Source organism: Protopterus annectens, chromosome 4.part0 (assembly GCF_019279795.1).
Source record: "Protopterus annectens isolate FY-2018-M chromosome 4.part0, PAN1.0, whole genome shotgun sequence".
NCBI lineage: Eukaryota > Metazoa > Chordata > Ceratodontiformes > Protopteridae > Protopterus > Protopterus annectens.
In genome coordinates this window covers 293,575,762-293,598,557 of record NC_056733.1, presented here as the reverse complement: position 1 = coordinate 293,598,557, position 22,796 = coordinate 293,575,762, and the positions used below count along the sequence as shown (strand labels likewise).

Sequence of the window (22,796 nt, the reverse complement as noted above, 5' to 3'; positions counted from 1 at the left end):
TATTTGTACCTGTAGTTGCTAATATTTTGCTTATGTGGAGCTTTTCTCCCCGGGCTTCTACTGAAAATGGACATATATCCAGTTAGATTAGCCCAGTCAACAAATGTAAAATAAAAATAAAAATGTAAGTGAAAGGTTCCTCAAAGCATTTTTACCAAAATCTGTTAGTTGCATATCCTGCATAAGGAACTGCTGAGGTGCAGTTTCGGCTAACTTCCAGAATTTTCCTGAATTGCCATCATGGTGAGGTACTGAAACTGGAAGAAAGCTGTACCTCCATTAGCAGCTGGTGATCATTGCATGTAGTGTCACAGAAAATTAGCTACAGCCAAGATGACAGTTATCAGTGATGTTCATGATATGGATAGTCACTGACAAAAGACATTAGCTAGGAACAGCTTTAGAATATGAAACTAAGATACACTGCACAGGGCACTTGTTACTAGCAAGTACCCCAGGACTGGATGTTTGAAATGACTTCTTAGCAGAACAGTTTTTAGTGACTTAGGTACAAAGAAATTAATATGTTTAATTCCTGTTTGATTTTTCTCTTTAAGCATCTCTCCTACACAAAGCCTGTCGACTCCCAGTAGTTCAATCACCTATAGCCTTCTGAGTACTAGTTCAGAACAAGACAATCCATCTACCAGTGGATGCAGGTAAAGATACTTCCTAATACTTTACATTATGGAAATGCAATTAAATTGTTGTATTTTAATTTTAATAAAACGAATCATGAGTTAGCTTACAAGAAATCAGGTACAAGAGCCTATTGCTGTCTTACTGTGCAAAGCAATTAGACAATCACAAATAAAATGATAAGTTTCCCAAAATAGCAAACAGTCCACCTCAAATGTATATGTTTGTGATCAAATTACTGCAAACAGGCATTTGTCAGAAATAAAGGCTTCATGTAGGGGTAGTATATAATTAGAAAGAGATGTAGAGGTGCATGAAGGCTTCCACTCCTGCAAAAAGAGATGGTTCTTTTTATTTTTAAAATTTAAAAATTCTAATTATGCATGCACTGAGGATACTGCTTTGCTCATGCATTGTAGAATGTCAAAATTTGCTTTGTTAACATTTTGTGGTCGATGTTGTGATAGTTGACATTTGGGTTTTTCAATTTAATTCAGTTCACACACGTGTATATATATATATATATATATATATATATATATATATATATATATATACACATATATACACACATACACACACACACACACATATATATATATATATATATATATATATATATATATATATATATATATATAAAACACACACACACACACACACACACACACACACACACACACACACAGAGGCGCATGCACACACACACACACAGACACACACACACACACACACACACACACACACACACACACACACACACACACACACACACACACACACACCACACACACACACTGGCTTTGTTTTTATTTGTATCTATATATCTGTCTCTAAATAGATATATATGTGATGACCATGCCCTGGCCCAGCAATCAAGGAGCCTCAATCTGCACCACTAACACCAGGGAGGTCATCTCCTAGAAGAGGAAAGGATAACTAATACACACAGTAAAGTACAATTTTCCTTACGTGCACACAGAGATCACAGTCAGTGTAGTGCTGGTTGCTCCTTTGCTCACCAGGTCCCCAATAAGACTCCCCACTGGCACAGCTATAGGGTCCAGGTCTCAGCCTAGCAGGGCAAGCTAAAATCTCCAGTACCCTCCCTGTCCAACCAGTGCTTTGTGTCCCTGCCAAGTAGCTGACACACCACACACACACTTTGAGAAGAGGTTATACAACCACACAGACCTTCCTGGGAAAAGGCTTGCATAGGTTCTCCAACTGTGCCCCTATTACCCAGACCATATGGTAGTAATTCCTGCCACCACCCATCTAATAATATCAGCTACTAAAAGGCCCTTAAAAGGGTGTCCAATTATTACTGTGCAATATTATTATCCATTTGGTAATGTGACTATTCAGTCTAAGGCTTATTTTAGAGTGGCCTATTACAATGAACTCTGTAAATATGCAATGTACTCTAGAGCCTATTTCTCTATACAAACCAGCCACAGGTAAATGTTTTAAAATATTTAATAATAAATAATTAAAACACGAGACAATACTACTACACCACAGATATATCTAAGAGTTCAGAGATCACACAGAAACTTAAAATAATACAGTAGGACAGGTCTGATGTCAAAGAAAAACACTTAATCTAACTTTCTAATCTTTAGCTAATCTTAAAAGAAAACACAGTGCTCTAATCTTACTTACATACATAAAGAGCAAGCAGTGCTAGATTAGATGTCAAAGATCAAAATTCTTACAGTCTCTCACTGAACAATAGTTTTTAAACACTATCCACCAGCTCTGCTGGGGCCCTCCCAAATTACATCATTTTGACACTTAGGTTTTCTCAGGCCACAAACATTATTGAACAAGCTAACACCTGCCCAGGAAACTACAACAATACAAGACATTTCACATATACACTCTAGCAATAAAGCCTCTTCCACATGTAAATTCTGGCCCTTAACTTTAACCTTAAAACAATGGACATGAAACCTTCATCCAGACCCACTGGAGCCGACTTGTAAAACATCAAAGAGATTCATAATATCTTTCCAACTTCAAAAGACACATTTGAAATACTTGTTTTGGTTTTCCTTACAGCAGATGGCAATGTTGCAACAATCTTGAAGTTCACATTTTACAGTGTTTTCTTTCATTTATAAACACAAGTCTGTATTTTATATATATATATATATATATATATATATATATATATATATATGTGTATATGTATATATATATATATATATATATATATATATATATATATATATATATATATATACACACACACACACACACACACACACACACACACACACACACACACACACACACACACATATATATATATATATATATATATATATATATATATATATATATATATATATATAAAATCCATGAGAGTAGTTGCTATATTTACCTTCTGTCAAGGCATAAATGTTAAAGCTTTAAAAAGTAAATCCGCAACTGAATAATCCAGGTATTGTGAACTAAAGTTGTAAGTAGTAGAAACACCCAATGAATTAGTTAAAACATTGCATAATGGTGCTGTCTTTCAATGTTCAGGGTGTACTTGGAGGAATATCAATGTCTGCAAATTGCAGATAGTTTCCTCCATTTTTATGCAATTATGCATTATTAGTCAACATATAAATGTGAAAAAAATATGAAGAAAACAATTAGAAAACAAATAGAAAAACAAAATCAAGATTGTATGTTTACACAGCTAAACTTATGGCACTGTTTACATTCAGTCTAACATCCCTCGGCACATTCACAAAACAAGGCAAATCAAATCACATTACATTACTGATGAAAGTCTTAATTGAACAAAGATTAGCCATATGTCTCCATGCCCTACCTTATCTAAAATAACAGAGTGACACTTGTGGATGTTGTAACCATTTTATTTATCAAATATCATAGTTTGTCATGACTGGAAATGAACATTTTCTTCTCAGCACCCCTCCAGTCTGAGCTGTCCTATACCAAAATGAGTGATCTACTATCACTACTTCTTTCAACCAAACTGGCAACTGGCCATATACAGTGTTGAAAGACAATTCACTACCACCTTTTTGGAGCGTGAAATGCTTAGGAAAGAAAAGGGGAAAATAAAACAGGAGGGTAGACCACTCAGAGATTGCCCTTGTAGGAAAGAAAGCAGGAGGGAAGGGAGGGAAACCAGTCAACTGCATCGCCAAAAGGTGGCGAATGACTCAGCAAGTAAGAATAAATAGTGATGAGTCTGAAGAGATACAAGGTTCCCCAATGAAAGACTGATGCGGGGACAATTATATGTACACCACAAATTGCACTTCTCTCCATGCCCTGCCTTACCTAAAATAACACAACACTTGTGAATGTTATGACCAGTTTATTATCAAACATCACAATTTGTTACAGCTGGAAATCAACATTTTATTCTCAGCATGTCCTAAATAACTCATAAATAGCATGATAACCCTCAAACATTACAGCCCTTCCAAACTGGGCAGTATGACAGCTTTTGTGTAAATGGAGAACAATCAAGATTAATGCCCCACACCATGTCTGACAAGTGGACTTCATATGCTTGATACCATTTAGCATTTTTGTTGAATATGTCTCTTTGATAAATAACTGAGAAACCCAAGGTTGATGAAATGTGTGCAAACTTGTTATTTAACATTTTCTGAGTAGTCTCAGTCACTACATGCTTCAATGAATGATGCCAAAATAATATAGGGATTACGGAAGACCAAGCAACCCAGGATAAATATTTTGGATGGCTACGACTATCTAACTATGCTAGATATTAACCTAGGTTTTCGCATCAATCCAATGTTATTACCACATAAATGAATAATTATGTCCACTTGACCAAATTCAGCAATAACTTGGCATAACACTGCAAGCAACTGACCCATATCATACCTGGTAAACCTCTCCATGTCATGTTCCATGAGCGAGAATCAATACCAAGGTGTTACACTTCTGGATAGATTATTGTTCTGTTGGTGGCATGTGACACAATGGAATCGTCACGGATGAAAACTCTCAGGCTCCCTAAAAACAATAACAGAAAAGACATGAATGTCTACTTAAATCATTTTCATCTTTATATAATTCAGATGACCATCTGCCCTTCCATTTTATAATCTCTAATACTGACCTTCACTTGCTAGTTCAGTGGCTTGCTCGATACAAAGGGTGTAAAGGATATGTTTTCACTGGTATCGCCTGATTACCTAATTCATTACATAAACAAAACAAAAGCTCTCTTGTGGGTATCAGCATGCCTTTGGGAAAAAACAAACACTAAGGTGTTTGAACACTGAGTAACAACACTTCTGGAGGGTAAGTGACCACTGAACATGGTAAAGCAAAATGTTAGACAAATGATGTGACCTCACCCATCCTGGTTATTCTTTGGTCTGTGAATCAAAACTAAAACCTTGTTCTAACATAAAAATATGGGTGGCCATCATAAAAAGAACAGTTTGCTAATGTGAAACCACCACATAAAAATAACTGTGTACATGTGCTAATTCTGCTCTGTTGTGTGAAAACGCCATAACAAAACTTCTAACAAAGGTTTTACAATAAGGTGAAGAATATCCGTTGAATGTTTTAACCTGACCAACCCTTAAATATTCTGTTTACTAACCAATACTTGGTAAAATATGGAAGACCAATAACCTTTGCCATCAAGCTAAGATCTGAAAATTGTATCTTAATGGCGTTGGAAAACTTTTTCTCGAACCACCATGATGCTAAATATTGAGATATTAAATGTGGTAACTAATGTTTCTCTGGTTCAGAACGTTTCTGACAAAAGACAAAGGAAGACCTAACAGCAACTCCTAAAAGCTCTTTTCTTTTTTTTTTAGCAAGAAACATCCTTATTAAATTATCACTTATGACATAGGCAATCATACATTTATATCAATGAAAACAAGCCATATTCACATAATCCCATTTGCAAGCATTTTATATTGCACACCAATTGTAGTTGCAAACATTATACATCACTTATAATCTATCCAGTCATTGTCAGTCAAGTGTTAAATATTTCATTCAAATCCTGCCTTCTTTTAAACCTAAGTCCTGCCCTGCATGTATTGTTCCCACAATTTTCATTTTTTTCCTACGCAATTTACTCCTACCCTTTTCTAAAGATCCCAATTCCAGTTGTTTTGGTTACTATATTCACTACTTCTAGTACAGTTGGTGTAGACTTTGATTTCCATTTTCTAGTAATTTCTTTTCTGGTAGCTACAATAATTAGACTCAGCAAGGCCTTAGTATGTCTAAGCAATTCCGATTCTGTATCGTAGCTCAGAAAAATAATTTCCCTAGTTACACCAATTTGCTCACCCAGTATCTCTGATAGAATAGTCTGCAGGGAATCTTTAAAGTCTATTAACTCATTACACTCCCAGAAAATATGTTCCCAATTATCTCTTTCTTCCCCATCACACTTCCAACATTTGCTGTCCACTTGAGGAGAAATTCTTTGGAGTCTACTTTCGGTATAAAAATAGCTATGCAAACATTTCTATATAAAAATCCTAAATCTTTAGATTTTGTTTGGGAGACAAACATATGTTCCCCAATTTGTTTTTTTTTTTTTTTTTTTTTTTTTGTGAATTGCTTATCAAATCTCTTTCCCCAAGCCTTTCTAATCTCCTCTGATTGATTCTTATAGTTACCATGCAATATTTTATATGCTCTACTCATTATTTTAGCAGCAGCTTCTGTTCTATATTCTACTAAAAAGTCTACCAGTGCTGGTCCTTCATTTAAGACCTCCCTATTTCTTTATCTCTGCCCAAATTATGATATCAATCCTTGATAGGGAAGCCAATCTCTAACTTGCAGTCCAATCTGTAACATGCAGTCCAAATAAATTCTTGGCATCTTTCCCTTCGATTATCTTTCGCCTCTCTAGTTATTTACTCCCATTGCCTTGGTTACTTTGCCAATTTTCTTTAATAAATTCTGCCCCCACCTCTTGCCTATTGTCTGTATCGTAATTGCAGTCATCCCTTTCAGCAGAATCTTCTTTCTCTATTCCTGTGTAGCTTAGTTCCTAGAATAATTTCTGCTACTTTATGAATATCATATTCTGTATGATTATTGTTATTCTCGTTAAAGGTCTGCATCCAAAATCCCAGTTTCTCCTTGTTTCTTGAGCTCCCCCCTGTTTCATCATCATCATCCCTTTCCATTTTGAATTATAGGTTTCTGCTTGCGCTATGTATAGGTACCTTAACTGTGTAGCTCTGAAATACCCCTTCAAATCAGGCAATCCCAATCTACCTTCTTCTATTGGAAGAATCAGCTTATCCCACTTGACTCTTGCCATCTTCCCCTACCAGATAAAATCCTTCATTTCTTTATTAATTGCTGTTCACAGTTTCTCCTCTGGTTAGTAAAATATGTCTGATTTGTGTATAAGACTAAAGGGACTAAAACATTTTAACTGCTTGTATCTTATTATCCATATCCATATAGCAGAGCTTCCAGTTTCTCAGTTTTTTTATTACATTTTGTTTAGTCTTTTCCCACATATCATCAGCTGCCACACCGGAATCATTTATTAACCATACTAACCTAAATAGTTCATTTTATCGTATCTCCATAAATACGGATGTTGCTGAACCAATTTGTGTGTGGGTACATAACTTACTGATATTGCCTTTGTTTCAGCTTCATTAATTTTGTATTCTGAAAAGATCTGAAACTGTCTCAAAATGTTCCACAACACTGCAATGTCCTTTTCCGGTTTTATCAGGTATAAAATCATACCATCTGCAAATAGAGACAGTGTTTCTTGACTACTATAGCTATTATATCCTTGAATTTCTGAGTCCCTTATTTCCTTTGCCAATGGGTCTAAATATAATGCAAATAACAAATGGGAAATAGGGCACCCCTGCTTGTTCCTCTGCTCAAGTAGAAATTATCAGAGATAAACCCACCCACTTTAATTTTCACCTCTGATCCCTCATATATCCTCCTAATCAACCTTTTAATTTAATCAGGGAATAAAAATGATTCCAATGCCCTGCTCATAAAGTCCCATCTTACTCTGTCAAATGCTCTCTCTACATCAAGAAGCACCAGCAACAGTGGTATTTTTTTACATTTTGCTTCCTTCTGGATCATCAGTGTTCTGTTAATGTTGTCAAATGATTGCCTCCCCTCCACAAAACCATATTGATCCATGAAGAACACGAAGCAGAACCTTCTTCTGTTTCACAGCTCACTTTTTGTTGGGCAAACTTTTCTATTTGCTCTTTCCATGTACTTCATCAAAAAATTATTTTGTCGCTCTACAGAAGAATATTTTGAAGATAGCTGGGTGCATAGGTTACAGTCTCACCCCTGCTTCTCGACATTCCCTGCATAGTGGAATACATTTACTCCTCTTCTGCCTGGTGTATAACGAGTAATCATTCTCCACAGACACTCTGCTGTCTCCCACTTTTAGTAATTTGTCTTCTTCCACAGTCAGTTTTTTTTACAGAATCAACTCCTTCTACTGGTAGGATTGTATCTTTACTATTAAAGTTTTAGGTTGTTTTCTCATAGCCAATTTGGAGCATACACATGATGTGCCCTTGCAGTTAACAACTCTTGCTGTGGAATACCAGCCCAGTTGTGTATTTGTGCTTTCATAAAACTACTACCATCTGTTCCTTTCAGCTTCTCTGGTATAGCAAAAAATCTCTGGTTTTCCCTATGTGCTTTGTCCTCTAATTCTATTATTTTTGAAGCACCTCATCTTGTACAGTCTGATATTCAACCAGCCTTTTCTTCATTTCTACCTATGATTTTTGCAGCTTTATTACCGCATCTGAATATCTGCTTAAAGCTTCATCCACTTTTTCCAGCCTTTTGTTGTATGAGTTGACATACTCCATCAGTGTTTCATTTATTTTAATCAGGTCTGTGTGCAATTGTCTTATGCTTTCCTGTAGGTAAATGGATGTCATGTCTGCTTGCACTGCTTTTTGCTGAACAGCTGCAGTACTTTTTCCAGTCAGTGTTTTTTCCTCACCTTTTGAAAATAATTTTCCTTCAAGTTCTCTGTATTTCTTTTTTTCCTGGCATCCAGGCAGTGCACTTACTACTTACTAGCCAGTTAATGAAATTTACCCAGAAGTATAAATCCACTGTGTTTTTCTGCTAAGTTTCTGTTTTCACACTGGGAGAGCTAGAATTAAGCTGTTACTCAATGTGTAGCCATCTTGCAAGTCCTCCCAAAAAGCTCTTTCATTTTGGGAGTCCAAGAATTTTGCTACAAAAACTGGATTATTCTTCTGCAGTCATCAAAACATAAGGTGGGATTGGTGTGAGCGAACAATCCACTTTTGAAACCAGCTTCCAACATTTGGATACCTGCAAACAAGACAGACAGTCAGCAATACATTACGGGACCAAACAATTGACTTCCGGAGCCAACATTCAAAATGTAGATACATGTAAGCAAGATAGACAGTCGTGTAACTCATTATGGGACCTAGGAATATGTTCAGCAGAAAATTATAGATAAATTTGCAAACTGTGAAGAACCACTAATCCCAAAAGTGACTAAACCGAGTGTGACCCAGGTTACTTGTTTCAAACATACATGAACTACAGCATCATTGTCTGTATGAAACATTAACTTATTGTTACATTACATATCCTTCAACACTACTGTTGCCAGTTTAATAGGTAAGAACTCAAGTCAGGTGATGCCTTTCCTACTTTCAAGGATTCAGGATGGGGGTCAGGGTACAAAAAACACCTTCCTTTGAACTATGATCCCATATCCAGACAACTAGAAGCATCTGTGAAGAAATGGAAAGCATTAGGGGACACCCAATCATCCTGCCAAAGTGACTGGTCATTAAACTGTTAAGAAAATGGGCTACAGGGGCAGATCTGATTTCTCCCTCCTGTTAATTCTGACTCTGTGGTACTTCCATTGGTTTCAAAAGCAACAGCTCCTTAAAAATAGATTATAAATCAATAACAGTTAGGTTAGAATTAATAACCTAAGAGGGGTAAAGGGAATCAAACCTTGTACCTTTGGAACAAAGAATTGTCACTGACCAGAATTATATCTCATTGTCAACTACAGAACACCAAGTCCTATTACTGCATTAGCCTCTTGACTGTGCAGCTGACTAAAAAAAAAAACTCATTTGAGTGGAAACCAAATCTTACAACAAAAGCTATTCACCATGAGCTGTGAAAGAACGGACTGTGTACTGGTTACTTTGTTGATCAATAATGGGGAACAAATATCCAGACTAAGGAACAAATTTCATATATTGTGCTTATATTTGAACAATGATAGTATGACAGGCTTTGCATTAGAGTCATAGGTGATTACCAGGCTTATGAACTCAGGAGATCTTTTTAAGCCTCTCCATGCTTCACAAATGTATCTGAGAAGTTTTGATGTCCTGGGGTTATTTTAAAGGGTATCTGTAGATTTGGGCATGGGTGGCCAAGCATTTACTGTCTGCCTTTGTCTAATAGAGATATCCCTGCCAGAGCAACCATAAATTTCCAATTATTCATCCACTGGTCCAAGTTATATTTGAAATGAGTTAAGGAAAAACTCTGCTTCATGTGGATGGGAAGCCTGTTCCAGGGAAGGGGTAGTTTGTGAGACACATACCTATCCTTCCAACATGTCCTATTTATGTGCCAGATGATGTTTAGGACCTAAGATTGGGTAATTCTGATGCTATTTGTTTTGTGGATGTGCAACAGGTCCATCAGAGTGGTGTCAGAGGATGCTTTGTATGCCAGGCATAGATCACCTCTCAGTAGTCAACAGGAAACCGCGTACAGGGATAGGGCTTTGAGATGGTCTCTGAAGGGCATGTTGTTTATGCCCTGTATTCTTTTTATAAGGAACCTCTGTGGATGCATATTTTGCATATGTCTGATAAAAATGCACCTCCCTAATTGCCTTAGACAATTTAAAGTACAGTCAGAAACCTTGATGAGATTTGAACTCATGATCCATGGTTTACTTGACCAGTGGTCTAACCTATGTACTACATGGCATTCATTTCTGTAAGCTATGAAGTCTGAAATTAAATGGCTGTCATTATTTGCCAACTTCAGTTGTGTATAACTTGACAAAAAATGCAAATTCTGAGGGTAAACTAACAATATGAACTACAAATTGCATCCATTAATATCTGGGCTGTTGAAAAGTATACTACAAGAACCATCAGCGAAGAGTGATGTGCCATCTCCCTCTATGTTGTGAATATATATGTACTTTAGGTCATCCTGCCAGAAAACAACCACTTAACAAGGGTGGAGTCTGGCAGAGCACTACCAACCATCCAAACACTCACAGATGACACAGCAAGTGTAATTACAAAGTGATAAATGAAGAGTATGGGAGCAACCAGGAATGTTACCGTGAGCAACCTAAGGAAAGCATGCAACATTTATGTGACTGGCCTGTAAAATGACTATGTCAGTCCTTTCTTTCACTAAATAAAGATATGTATTTCTGTAAAATGTATAATAAATTTAAAGTGATTAAGGAAAAAAGAGGCATAAAGGAAAGTACAAAGGAACTACCTATGTGGTACACCAACAACAGAATGAAACCAAGACAAAACATGGAACAGAGGTAAGATAAAACCTTTAAATGAAAACTCACTGGTAATGGGCAAGCAAGTCAGTCGACTATGTCACCAAAAGTGTGGTGAATACTTCACTGACCAAGAATAAATAGTAGTGAGTCTTGAGAGATGCAAGGTAATCCCTGGTAACCATAGCCCTGTTAGTCTCACGAACCTGATATGTAAAGTTATGCAGAGCATTAGCCCAGACTTCATTAATCTGGACATTGAAAATCTTAACCCTGGACCCTCCTCAGTTTGGCTTTATCAAAGGAAAGTCCTGCCTCTTTAACCTCATTAATTTCTTTGAAAAAGTAACTGAAACAGTGGATAGTAGTTATGCAGTGCATACAGCATATCCAGACCTGGCCAAGGCATTTTACACTATTCCCCATGCAAACATTACTGATAGACTTGTAAATATGAATATACATTCTTATATTGTGCGATGGAGAGCTAACTTGTTGTCTGACAGAACACACACAGTTAGAGTAGCAGGTGCCGCAGGTTCTGAAAGCAAAACAGTTACCACAGGTGTACCACAGGACTCAGTTTTTGGGCTTCTCCTATTTGGCATATATTTCTCAGACCTACAGGCTAGTACCTCTGGCTTTGGTTAACTATGTTTGCAGATGACTGTAAATTGGGAGTTATTATTCAGTCTTCAAATGACCTCACAATTGCTCCAACATGGCTTAGACTCTGTTAACAATTTGTGGAAGGATAATGGCCTGAAATTTAATGTATAAAAATGTAGCATAGTTCATTCTGGCAAACAAGAGTTCCACTTACAACATCGGGTATATACCCCTACAATCAGGCACTGTCATAAGGGATGTGAGTATTCTTGTTGATAATTCCTTTTCATTTGAGCATCATGTCTGAAGTCTGGAAAGTCTTTTATCTGCTGATCTAATTTCCAAATGCGTTTCCAATAGATCAAAGAAGTCTTAATTGTCATATTGTATCAGACTCGTTACTGAATATGATGCACCTTTTGGCATGTATTTATCTAAACATATCACACAACTTGAGATACTTCAGAGATTCATACCTAAAGAAAAATCAGTTGCGTCAAAATTCATAGGTATCAGGGGAGACTGGCAGCCTTTTCTCTGTATGCCATGCCTTACAGACTCCTCCATGGAGATCTTTGACTAGCCTTTCATGCCATGAAAGATCTAACCCTATTTGATCTCCTATTCCTTTTCAGAACAAACGGTACATCAAATATTTGGTTAAAGGAACTAAACCCTAATCAGAAGATAAATAAGAAACATGGGCATGACAGAGTCATATCCCAATGTATCCTTCTCCTCTGGAACAAACTTCCCATACAATTCAAGCATAGTAGCACACTTGCACCTTCAAAGAAAACCTGGGTGACTGGATGGGCAGTCTGCAGTTCTCTTGCAGTCTAAACTTGTAAATTGAATCACAAACGAAGAACACAACAGAAAACCAGTACTGCAGAAAAAAAAAAAAAAATATTACACGCCAGTAAAAGTCCAAAACCACACGTCTTTAATAAAATTCAAGAGTTTAGCACTTTTGTCTTTAAATGGAACATCTTCAGAACTCTACACAATTACACATTTCAAACATTAAAATACCCCTCCAAATAAAACATGACCCATTTTCAACCAATAAAAATCACTTAAATTAATATTCAATTTCAATACAGAAGTAATAGAAAGTGCTTCATTTAAACCAGGTTAATGAACAAAGCACTTTCTATTAGTTCTGTTTTTTTTCCTGCCCTTCTGGTTTTCTGTTGTTTTCTTCCAGTCTGTTTCAACTTGCCTTCCTTGTGGCTAGGGGGACATTTTGAATAGGGTTTTTTTTGGATATGCTTGAAATGATATACAGACTGATTCCTAGTACTTATAAAATGTACAAGGTTCCTTGAGGAAAGATCATCACTGGTCAATTATGTTTGCATCACAAAACTCCATATGTCTCCTGCAAAGAATTATGATAAGTTGGTAGTTGTCATTCAGAGCTCATGGTATGTGAGAATGTGAGAGTCTTGTGGCAAAAAATGCAAATAGACAATGCTACTAAAACTATTTTTTATGGTAGCAAATTAAATGTTTTATTCAGCGATTGGGAATAAATGTTCCCAATATTTCTGAGCAAAATTACCTCAATCAGAAAACAACTGCTTGCTGTAGTATTTCTATGGAATGTTTTTCCAAAAGCAAGCCTATACTGTAGTAGTTCAAATAATATGAATCAACCCTATGCAAGAGATGATCCCTCTCAGTACTGCCCCTCAAATTATTATTCTAACTCTGAAATGTCAGTCGTGGTGAAAATGCGAATTCCCATTGATGTAGCATTTTTCAGATTCGAGTAAGTGGACTAAACAGTCCCTGCTTCATACAGTACAATGGATTTAAACTGGATGAGAGAGAGGAAAAGTAAGACATCTTTTAGAAGAAAATGAAGCAATTCATGTGATGGGCTATTGATAATTAATAAGAAATCCAGATAAGGTTTACACCTTTAAAGGTGGTGTATCTACATGACCATCTGGCATATTGTAAGAGTCTAATGTTTCAGCAATTCTCAGTTATCCTGTAGTAAAGTCTTAACGGTTCAAAAACTTCAAATCTACCTAAAAGGCTGAGAAAATATGATCATAGTAAATGTTTTCTTTTTAGAAGTTGCTCTACTTTTATAGAATGTTGTAACATGGGTCATAGAAAGCACCCAGACCAGAAAATGAGCTGGAACTTCAAGTATTGTGAGATAACAATACTAACAAATTATATTACATTTACTTGATGGCAGAAGGAGACAATAAACCTATCTAGTATGGCACTTAAACACCAGTCCATTGTGAAACAGTAGTTTCCTTCCAATTTACTTACCCTTCTCCAGTCTGTATCACATGTTTCAATCCTGAATATAAATTGTATCCAAAACACACGTAATAAATCTATCTGGATCATGTTTACTTTCAGTATTGAGTTGTCGCTACCTGATGTTGTTTGATAGAGTATTTTTTCAGGGCATAATCAGCCTGTTTTAGAAAGGACACTACAGCTGTCACCATAACTTTCATTAAATGTTTAATGTTATATCATTGTAGCTGAAATTTTAGAATTGTTAGCCTTTGAGAAGCTTTTTCTGATGTGACTAACCATCAGCTGGCTAAGCAGTAAAACTGGGTCTAATGTGAACATTTATATTTTGATATTCTAATTTACATCTATTTTAATTAGCTGGCAATGTCTCTGTATATCTCTTAGCAACCTGAATTCCATCCATCTTTTGGGCGAGCATAGGAATAAACACTTATCTCTGCAGGCAATTGCATTTTATGCCATGATCACATAAGACTGAGTCTCTTACACTGCATGCACCTGAGCCCGTTCCATTAAATCTTCTTTTTGAGATAGCAAAGATTATATCATTGAAATAAATAGTAGAGACTCTGTAGCAATACAATTCTGCAAGATTAATTTTCTGAAACATACTTTACCGGCACATGTTGTGAAGGATTCACAGTTATTAACAGAAATGCTGAAGTATTTTCTGAACACAATGGGTTATTTTCTCAGAATTTCTTGCAAGCTTGTCTGTGTGCATTTATAGCAAAGTTGAAAATGAAGATGTTACAAAGGCTTCTGAATATTTTGCTTCATTCTTTCTTGTACACACTTGGGAGAGAACAGATTTACCTGATACTAGATGTGGATACATGTGCATTTGCTTATGCCTCAAGATGGCATGTAGTATTCTGTGCCTTACATCTATAGGTGTAAATATATTAATGGGAACAGCTTGCAAACCAGTATGGCACAGAATGAAGCCAGACAGCAGGCAGGACATAGGCTTATACTCTTGTCTGAAAATCAGACAGGCTCCTCTCTGCAAAAGTCTATGTCTTCAGGTACCAGGAGATAAGGCATGGCACATTTTTATTAGTACAGATAGTGTCATGTAGCTGTAACAGTAATGATGCAGCAAAAAAGAAGAAAATAATTGCATTGCATATTCTTTACATTGTTTACACAATTCAACAGCAACTGTGCTGGCAGCTTTTTTGGAAACTGCATTAAAAATAATAAGGCATGCTTTTTCTTGCCATTTCACCACTTTTGGTGCTAACTGTGTTTACACACAGTATTTAACTGTTGATTTATTTTATTTCATTTTGTTATAAATATGCAGTTTTTTTATTTTTTTTATTCATATAGTTATTATTTATTTTTTGGTATGAGGGCAACTGGTGTCTGCAGTTATTTTTTTTTACATTTCGCATTTTCCCTTTTGCAAGGATGATAGCGCTAGCCATAGATTTAATTGAAATTTTCCTACTTACCTGTGTGATCTACTTAAATAATTAATATCTCTGGCCTGTGGAAGGTCATTCATCTAGCAAACCTATTACATGCCAGAACAGTTTCTGAAAAAAAAATCAAGCTAAAAACCATAGGCAAAACAAATGTAAATGTCTTTTGAACAGTAAGTAACAGTAATGTTGTCAGTAAAAAAGTGTTCTTTAAAATAATCCCAGTCTTTGTGTTCGCAGTCTTTGTAACTTTACTATAATTGATTATATTGTTCACAAATGAAGAGTGAAATGTCTCTCCAACATTTTATAAACACTTTTTCATATTTTCAGAACTACTGAACCTAGAGATATGGTGTCTGAACATTTTGTTAAGTCAGACTTGAGCTTTTAGATGGTAGCAAGAAATTCCTTTATGAGAGCTTTCTTATTTAGACATTTATAGAAATATGAACAAACTTATTTTCATAATTAACAATATAAGCAGCATTGAACGTCTCTATGATGGACATCTCACAGTGCCAATATCAATGACATTTTTCATCCTCATCATTAACAGCACCATCACCATCATTGTCATCTAAGGTTTTAAATGATACAACGGCTTGTAAATCATGTGGTTTTGGCAGTATTGTTAGTATATGGAAATATTGCCTACCTTCATAATATTGGATTTATTATGTTCATACTTAGTATTAGACAGTCAGCAACATATTCAGTATAATGCATTTATACATGGACAGTGAAACTGTTCTCCACCATGACATTTCATACCTCACCCCTCAATAATATGTAGCAGTCTCGGTTACAACAGCAAATCTAAATATGAAAATATGTTTAGCAACTGACATGCAGGCATTGTATTTTCACTGCAGGATATTCCAGAGTGTGTTTTCACTGCAAGACATTCCAGAGTGTGTTTTCACTGCAGGATATTCCAGATGAACTCTCTCACTGTCATTTTGTTGCTTACTCATTGCCTTTTACTATGCAGCCGGTTGTTAATTGCTAAGTCACTTGGTTAGGGGAAAACAGTCCCAAAACATCCTGGATGCCATAATGAACTATAGGTGTTGCATAGAGGTATACAAAAAAAGTTGCTATAGATGTGACTGAGTTAAGAATATAGATTGTGTGTATGAAAGGGGTCCACCTATTCCTGCATCCCCCTATCCCTACACCCACATTACCTTTGTAGGCATTCTCTATGGCATCACTTTCTTTTCACAATAATTTTTCTTCTGCTACTTTCATCTTTCCATAAATAACCATAGTATTTTCCTATCATACTAAACTCTCCTTTTTTCATCTGTAATACTGGTTATTATCTCTGTTTTATTAGTACCAATATCTGGTGCTACTGGGGATACAAAACTCAGTCTTAATCTGCCCACATCTCTTTACCCCTCAGAAAGGGGAGGTGCATTGTGGATACTGTTAATGCCAATAACATCAAAAATAAATGTGCCTATCTACAACACTCGATAAAGCTCTAATAAACTGTTTCTTTTTTCAGTTCTACAAGGCTGTAACATATTCCAAAACTAAACAACTAGAGTAGTGTAAGTGGCTCAAGAAGTTGCACACTTGTCTTTGATGGTGGAAGATCAGAAAGCTGTGGGTTTTATTCCCAGAGCAGGTTTATGAATTCATTTTCTAGTTAATTGTTCTGATGAAACATTAAACTGGTGTTCCATTTGCCTGACTTAGTGGTAGCCATGTTGGATACAAAAGATTCAACAGCACTTATCAAAAAGACTAGGGGAAGTTTGACTGTATCCTGGCCAAAGTTCCCATAGCCAGTATGATTGCTACTTTGCTTCTTACCTGAAAAGAGACCATGGGCTTAGTGGGACTAGGCATGTCATTAAAATATAAATAATGAAATAAATAAATAAGTGAATAAATAAACAAATAAAGCAATAAATAAAATGTACAGTGAATGCTATATGTTATTGGTTAGCAATTCAGTTCCTTGTCAGCACCCATACCTCTCCCAAATTGATTTAAATCCCGACTAGCTAATCTACCAGTGTCCCACATGGGAAAAACTCAGTGTCCAACAGTCTAGTTATATAGATTCATAGGTCAACTCTCTCCATATCCCTTAACCCCTGTTTATCAAACATAATGTTATCGTACTGACTAATTTTAATAAATACATCTTCATCCATCCACCACCAGTTTTCATTCTCACATGTAGTACAAGTATCTATTAGGCCCAGTACACTCTCTGGCAGTGATATAGTTCTAGATCGGATTTTAAAATACCTCCCTGAGGTGCTCAGGGGGCCACTTGTTAACAAGTCCCTACTAAATAACCAATGCATGTCAACAATAAAATACTCGTCCAAACACACAATACATCTCATACTATCATAAAAGTATGTATTTCAAGTATATATGGCAAAGATTTCTCCAGTCTGAGCTTACAATCTTGGATTCGTCTTCTGCCATTGTTTCAAGAAATTGCAATGATGCCTTTCATTTTTTTCAGAGCATTCTTATCCTACTTCAAAATAATTAGTATCCTGAAAAAAAAAGAACTTATGCTCTCCCTTTTCCTTGGATTATTACTGAAATTCATCATGTCATTTTATAAAAGAAAACACGTTTGGGTATCATACAGTTCTTCAAACTATTTTTTTTTTACTCATTATTCTTAAATCCTAAGGCAAACTACACCACCCCCAAAGACAAACAACTCAGTTAAGCAACACAAAGCTATTTTAGCGTAAAATAACACCCTTGCATTGTATAACTAAACAGAGTGGCAGCAGTACATTTAAATAATCAGACTTGCTTTGCTTCCTAGGTGCATGTAATGGTCTGCCTTTCTAATTTCAAAACAAGACTTCCAATCTTTCTTTTACATCTCACTCACAACAAATCTCACCTAGACCAACAGATCTTTGTCTATCCTTTTCTTTTAAACATGTTTCTGTCAAACAAGTACACTTCCAGCTTAAAAATATCCTGATGCATGAGCTATAACATGGACCTTTTCATGCCTATAATACTTTCATTCATACCCCCTCTATTCCTTCATCAATGGCTCACACAAATATAGTGTTTTCTCTAGCCTATGGAAGCCCCATAGTTTGATCCTAGTAATTACATTGATTCCTATAGATCTAGGTCCCTTTATAGTCATATCTTAAAAGTCTTGGAAATCCAGCCTCCCATCATTTTAAATGATAATCTGGACCACTTCTGGATTCTCACTGAAAATCAGCAACAATTCTGAAAGGGCCATATCAACTTCACTGCACTGGCGTCTTTTACTAATAGAATAATATACAATTTCATCAAGTCAGACCTCTGATCACATGGCATGGATAATGTTTTCTAAATGGTTCTCTCATTACACGATCAAATAACTTAATGAGTCAAGATCAACTACTCCCTAACTCTTTGCCTTCCTATCTCATAAGAAATCTCTTAGGGTTCCATTTTAGGGTTTCTGTTGTTTACTATTGCCTATTAGCAACTTGAGCTTTTACACAGATGACTTTGCTGTCTGTTTTTCAGACAAGTCTATCAGAACTATCACAAGTAAATTAATCCAGTCATCTTCAACAATTAAAAAATGGTTCTCTAGCAAGTGTCTAAACATTGATTATAACAACAACAGATGTATGTGCTTTGATTCAACTAAAATGCCTAGCAAGATTTTCTCCTGTCCAAAGGTGTATGCTACATAAGGAAGTTGTACTGAGTATGATGAATACCACCAGGACTTTCAATGAACACTGCAATGTATGGATTTGGTGAGTATGTCTTTTAAGGTGCACATAATACTAGTACATACTGTATGCTATGTTTTTTTCCTATCAGACAGGGAGTTCTCTGTCATACCAATAATGAATTAGGCAAAATGCAGCCATTTTGCTTTCCTAAATGCCTTTATTATATCACAAAAAGACTATAGGGTGTAAACAGCATGCCCAATACAGATTGCTTCAAAGCCCTATCTCAATACTCTGCTTCCTACAGACCATTGAAAGGCAATTTATGCCTGGCATACAAGTGTTTTATTATTTTACTCATTAAAATAGTGTTTGACATTGAGATCCTGTTGTTTTCTTGGACATGAGATCCTGTTTTTTTCTTGGACATGAGATCCTGTTGTTTTTTTCTTGGACATGAGATCCTGTTGTTTTTTTCTTGGACATTCTTGGATCCTACTGTGCTGGAGCTTTTGTATATTTGCAAAATGAATAACAACCAAATTACTTGATCTAGGGATTTAAACTTTGCTTACAACATAAATAAGGCAAGTTGAAGGGATAGGTATGTATTCCAGAGAATTCCCCTTCACTTGAACAGGCTTCCCATCTATGCGAAACAGAGCTCTTCCTTAACCCTGTTCAAGAGAAAGCTAGATCAGTAGGTGGGAAATCAGAAATGTACCTTGGGTCTAACACCTAATTCTCTAATGGACAGACACAGCCTGTAAATCTTATCCTAGCTTAAATATACCCCTTAAAATAACCTGTAATCACATAAATGTGCAGGATATAATTGAGATGCTTGGCTAGGCTTGTAAAGAACACAATGGGCTTAGGCCTAGTATATACCTATGTACCTACAAAAAACCTAGTTACAGTAATTTTCTACTACACATCCATAATCACCACCCTTTCCATCAAAATGTTTGTCAGTAAAGGCCAAACTATTAAACATGCCTCTGATGATTCTGTTTTTAGAACTGAGTTAAACCACTCACAAGAAGTGTTGCAAGACAGGAGATACCCACACGCATTTGTTGAAATGTCATGCCCACGAATCTTTGCCTAAGAGCTGTGACATGTATGCATCTCTTATTCACCAGAGGACAGGTATAACTTCTGCAGCTGACACACATCCCAGGATCCCAGCTTTAAGTAATATAAGAGAGCTATTCTTTTGAGGCACAGTTTAGATTCTGAAACTATCAAGGGGTTATACATAAACACTGGTGTAATTTTTCCCACTTGGGAATACCACAAGATGTCATAGGCTAGGAACCTTTTTTTTTTTTCTTCAAAAGCAAACCAAATTTGAATGGAAAATTTTCTTTTTGGTTCCCTCGGGCCTCATCCTACCAGCCGAACTGCCCAGTGTCCCATGTCCATGCTAGTCATGGATCCTAAGGGCATCCTGAGGGCTCAGTCATCTGTGCTTCCATCTAGGGAAGGTTTCTTTTATATGGCATACCCACTCCTTTTCTGCACCCAACCAGGGTCTTCAACTATATCTGAGAGCAACTTCCCTCTTTGGGCCACACCTCCCCTTAGACAGCATCATCGTCAAGAAGCACCTTTTCACATAGAATGGGCATGTCCATCCTTCCCTGATGCTCTGTCAGTTCCCCAAGCTGCTATTAGAGGCAGGGTTGCTTGGGCCATAGTCAGCGATTTATCCCTCTATGCCACCAGACCAGCAAATTTGCAGATAATTTTTGAGAGTGCTGGAGGTGAGATAATTACCTCTGCCAATAACTTCAATTGGACACACAGGTGTGGCAGGTATAATCGATATAAGACATAGATTGAAATGGCCATGATTACATGGCACAAAAATGGATTACTGTTTGATAGAGTCAACTGCAACACTGTGGTGGTGATATATTTGACTTGCTGCACAGGATGTCAGACATTTTATATAGATAAAATAGAGAAAAGCCTTACGATAAGAATATATCAAGACACCTACTGTATATTGAAGGGTGGCACGCAAACTGCTCTTGCTAAACATTGTAATATTTACTTCAATACAGGCATGTATTTGCTGTCTATACTTGAGAAGGTACAACCTTGCACCAAGATGGGGTGGGGGGTTGGAAAAATAAACTGGAATTTCATAAGTGATTTTGGCAACTTTGAAATGATGCAACAAGTTCTCCAGATCTCATATGAGAACTTCAGTATAGTAAGTGTATTAAAATGAAATCTACTACCCTTTTAAAGTTAAGCAGGTTAAAGTGTTTTCATTTGTTTTTATTTTGTGTACTCCTATTTTGCTCTTACTGTGAGAGCCTTTTTACTACTAATGTAATGGTGATGCTACCGAAACATTTTTATGGTCACTTGCAATTCATTTTATATTTGTTAATTTTGGAAATTTATAGTATTTACTACTTAATGGTTTCAGGAAGGATTTGTTGTCATTCTACTTCCTGGTCACATGATGGGTTTCTTAAAATGTAAATATCTGGAGCTGCTCCCTGTTTATGTTCTTATGAAGTCTGAGTCTTAATAAGATGATGATACATTTTACCTTTTTATTGAAATTTTATTAAAAAGCTTTTGGGTATTTTTACTGGGCGATGTGACTGCATTTTTATGGCTATAAGAAAAACATATACCTTTCTCTGAGTTTTGGCAACCTCAGAGTCTGCTGTATTGACTGGTAAGGGATGTTTGTGTGAAATGTCATTCCACCTGTGGTAAAATTTTTTCTGGTACCCTAGTTGGTTCTTTGAATAATTAGGCTTTGAACAACTGATCCATAGGTTACCTGAATTATTATTTACTCTATCTGGATTATTTACTTCTTTGCTAGCCTTGTTTCAATTATGGCAATAATATTTCTAACATGGTTCAAACCTGACAACCAGGCCTCATACCTTTCAGTGGCTTATTTTACACCATGGTGTACACAGGATCCATGATGATCCACTGAAATTACTCCTAATCTTGTCTGTTATGATATGAGTAAGATGTGTACTCCAAGGGCCTAGGCTGATATGAGGATTAAAAGTGAAATCTTGATGAGATTGAGAGATCCTGCCTTACAATGCCAGGGTTTGGGATTAATTCCTGACCTCTGCTCATTGTCTGGGTGGAGTTTTGCCTATTTTCCCCAATGTGTACAACTTTTTTTCTTGGTAATCTGAATTCCTTCCATTTTCCAGAAACACGATGGTTAATTGTACCCAGTGTTGTGTAGATGAAGCCAACTTCTGTTAGCAAACAGGATAAATCATTAATAAGAAAAAGCATTCTAGGACTTGAAGATTTGTGGAGTAGTGATCAAGGAGTTATAGTTCTGCAGTTATCTTTCATTGAATGGTGGATGTTCCTGGTTGATTGGCAGCACTAAATTGTCTGTGTAAATGCTCTATTTACCCTAACCTTGTAAACCATGTTGTAGATTTAGGGGCTATAGGGGATATGATAAGACTAGTTTAATTACTGAGTTAACACAGATACATTAAATAAAAAAATAAGATTAGATTTGACATCCCCAGAACTTATAATTGTTGCTAC

The 22,796-nt window shown here is 36.2% G+C and overlaps 2 protein-coding genes across 4 annotated transcripts in view; one reads left to right on the top strand and one right to left on the bottom strand.

Moving 5' to 3' along the window:
- Nucleotides 1-4,650, bottom strand: part of CRYBB1 (crystallin beta B1) — a 651,488-nt gene extending 646,838 nt beyond the window's left edge. The window contains exon 1 of the mRNA XM_044068281.1: nucleotides 4,525-4,650. The gene's annotated coding sequence lies outside the window, so the exon portion shown is untranslated. The remainder of the gene's footprint in view (nucleotides 1-4,524) is intronic.
- Nucleotides 1-22,796, top strand: part of LOC122799310 (period circadian protein homolog 1-like) — a 439,191-nt gene that overhangs the window by 110,769 nt on the left and 305,626 nt on the right. For all 3 annotated transcript variants that reach the window (XM_044068277.1, XM_044068278.1, XM_044068276.1), the window contains exon 3: nucleotides 558-659. In XM_044068277.1, coding sequence (XP_043924212.1) covers nucleotides 558-659 — 102 coding nt within the window. The remainder of the gene's footprint in view (nucleotides 1-557; nucleotides 660-22,796) is intronic.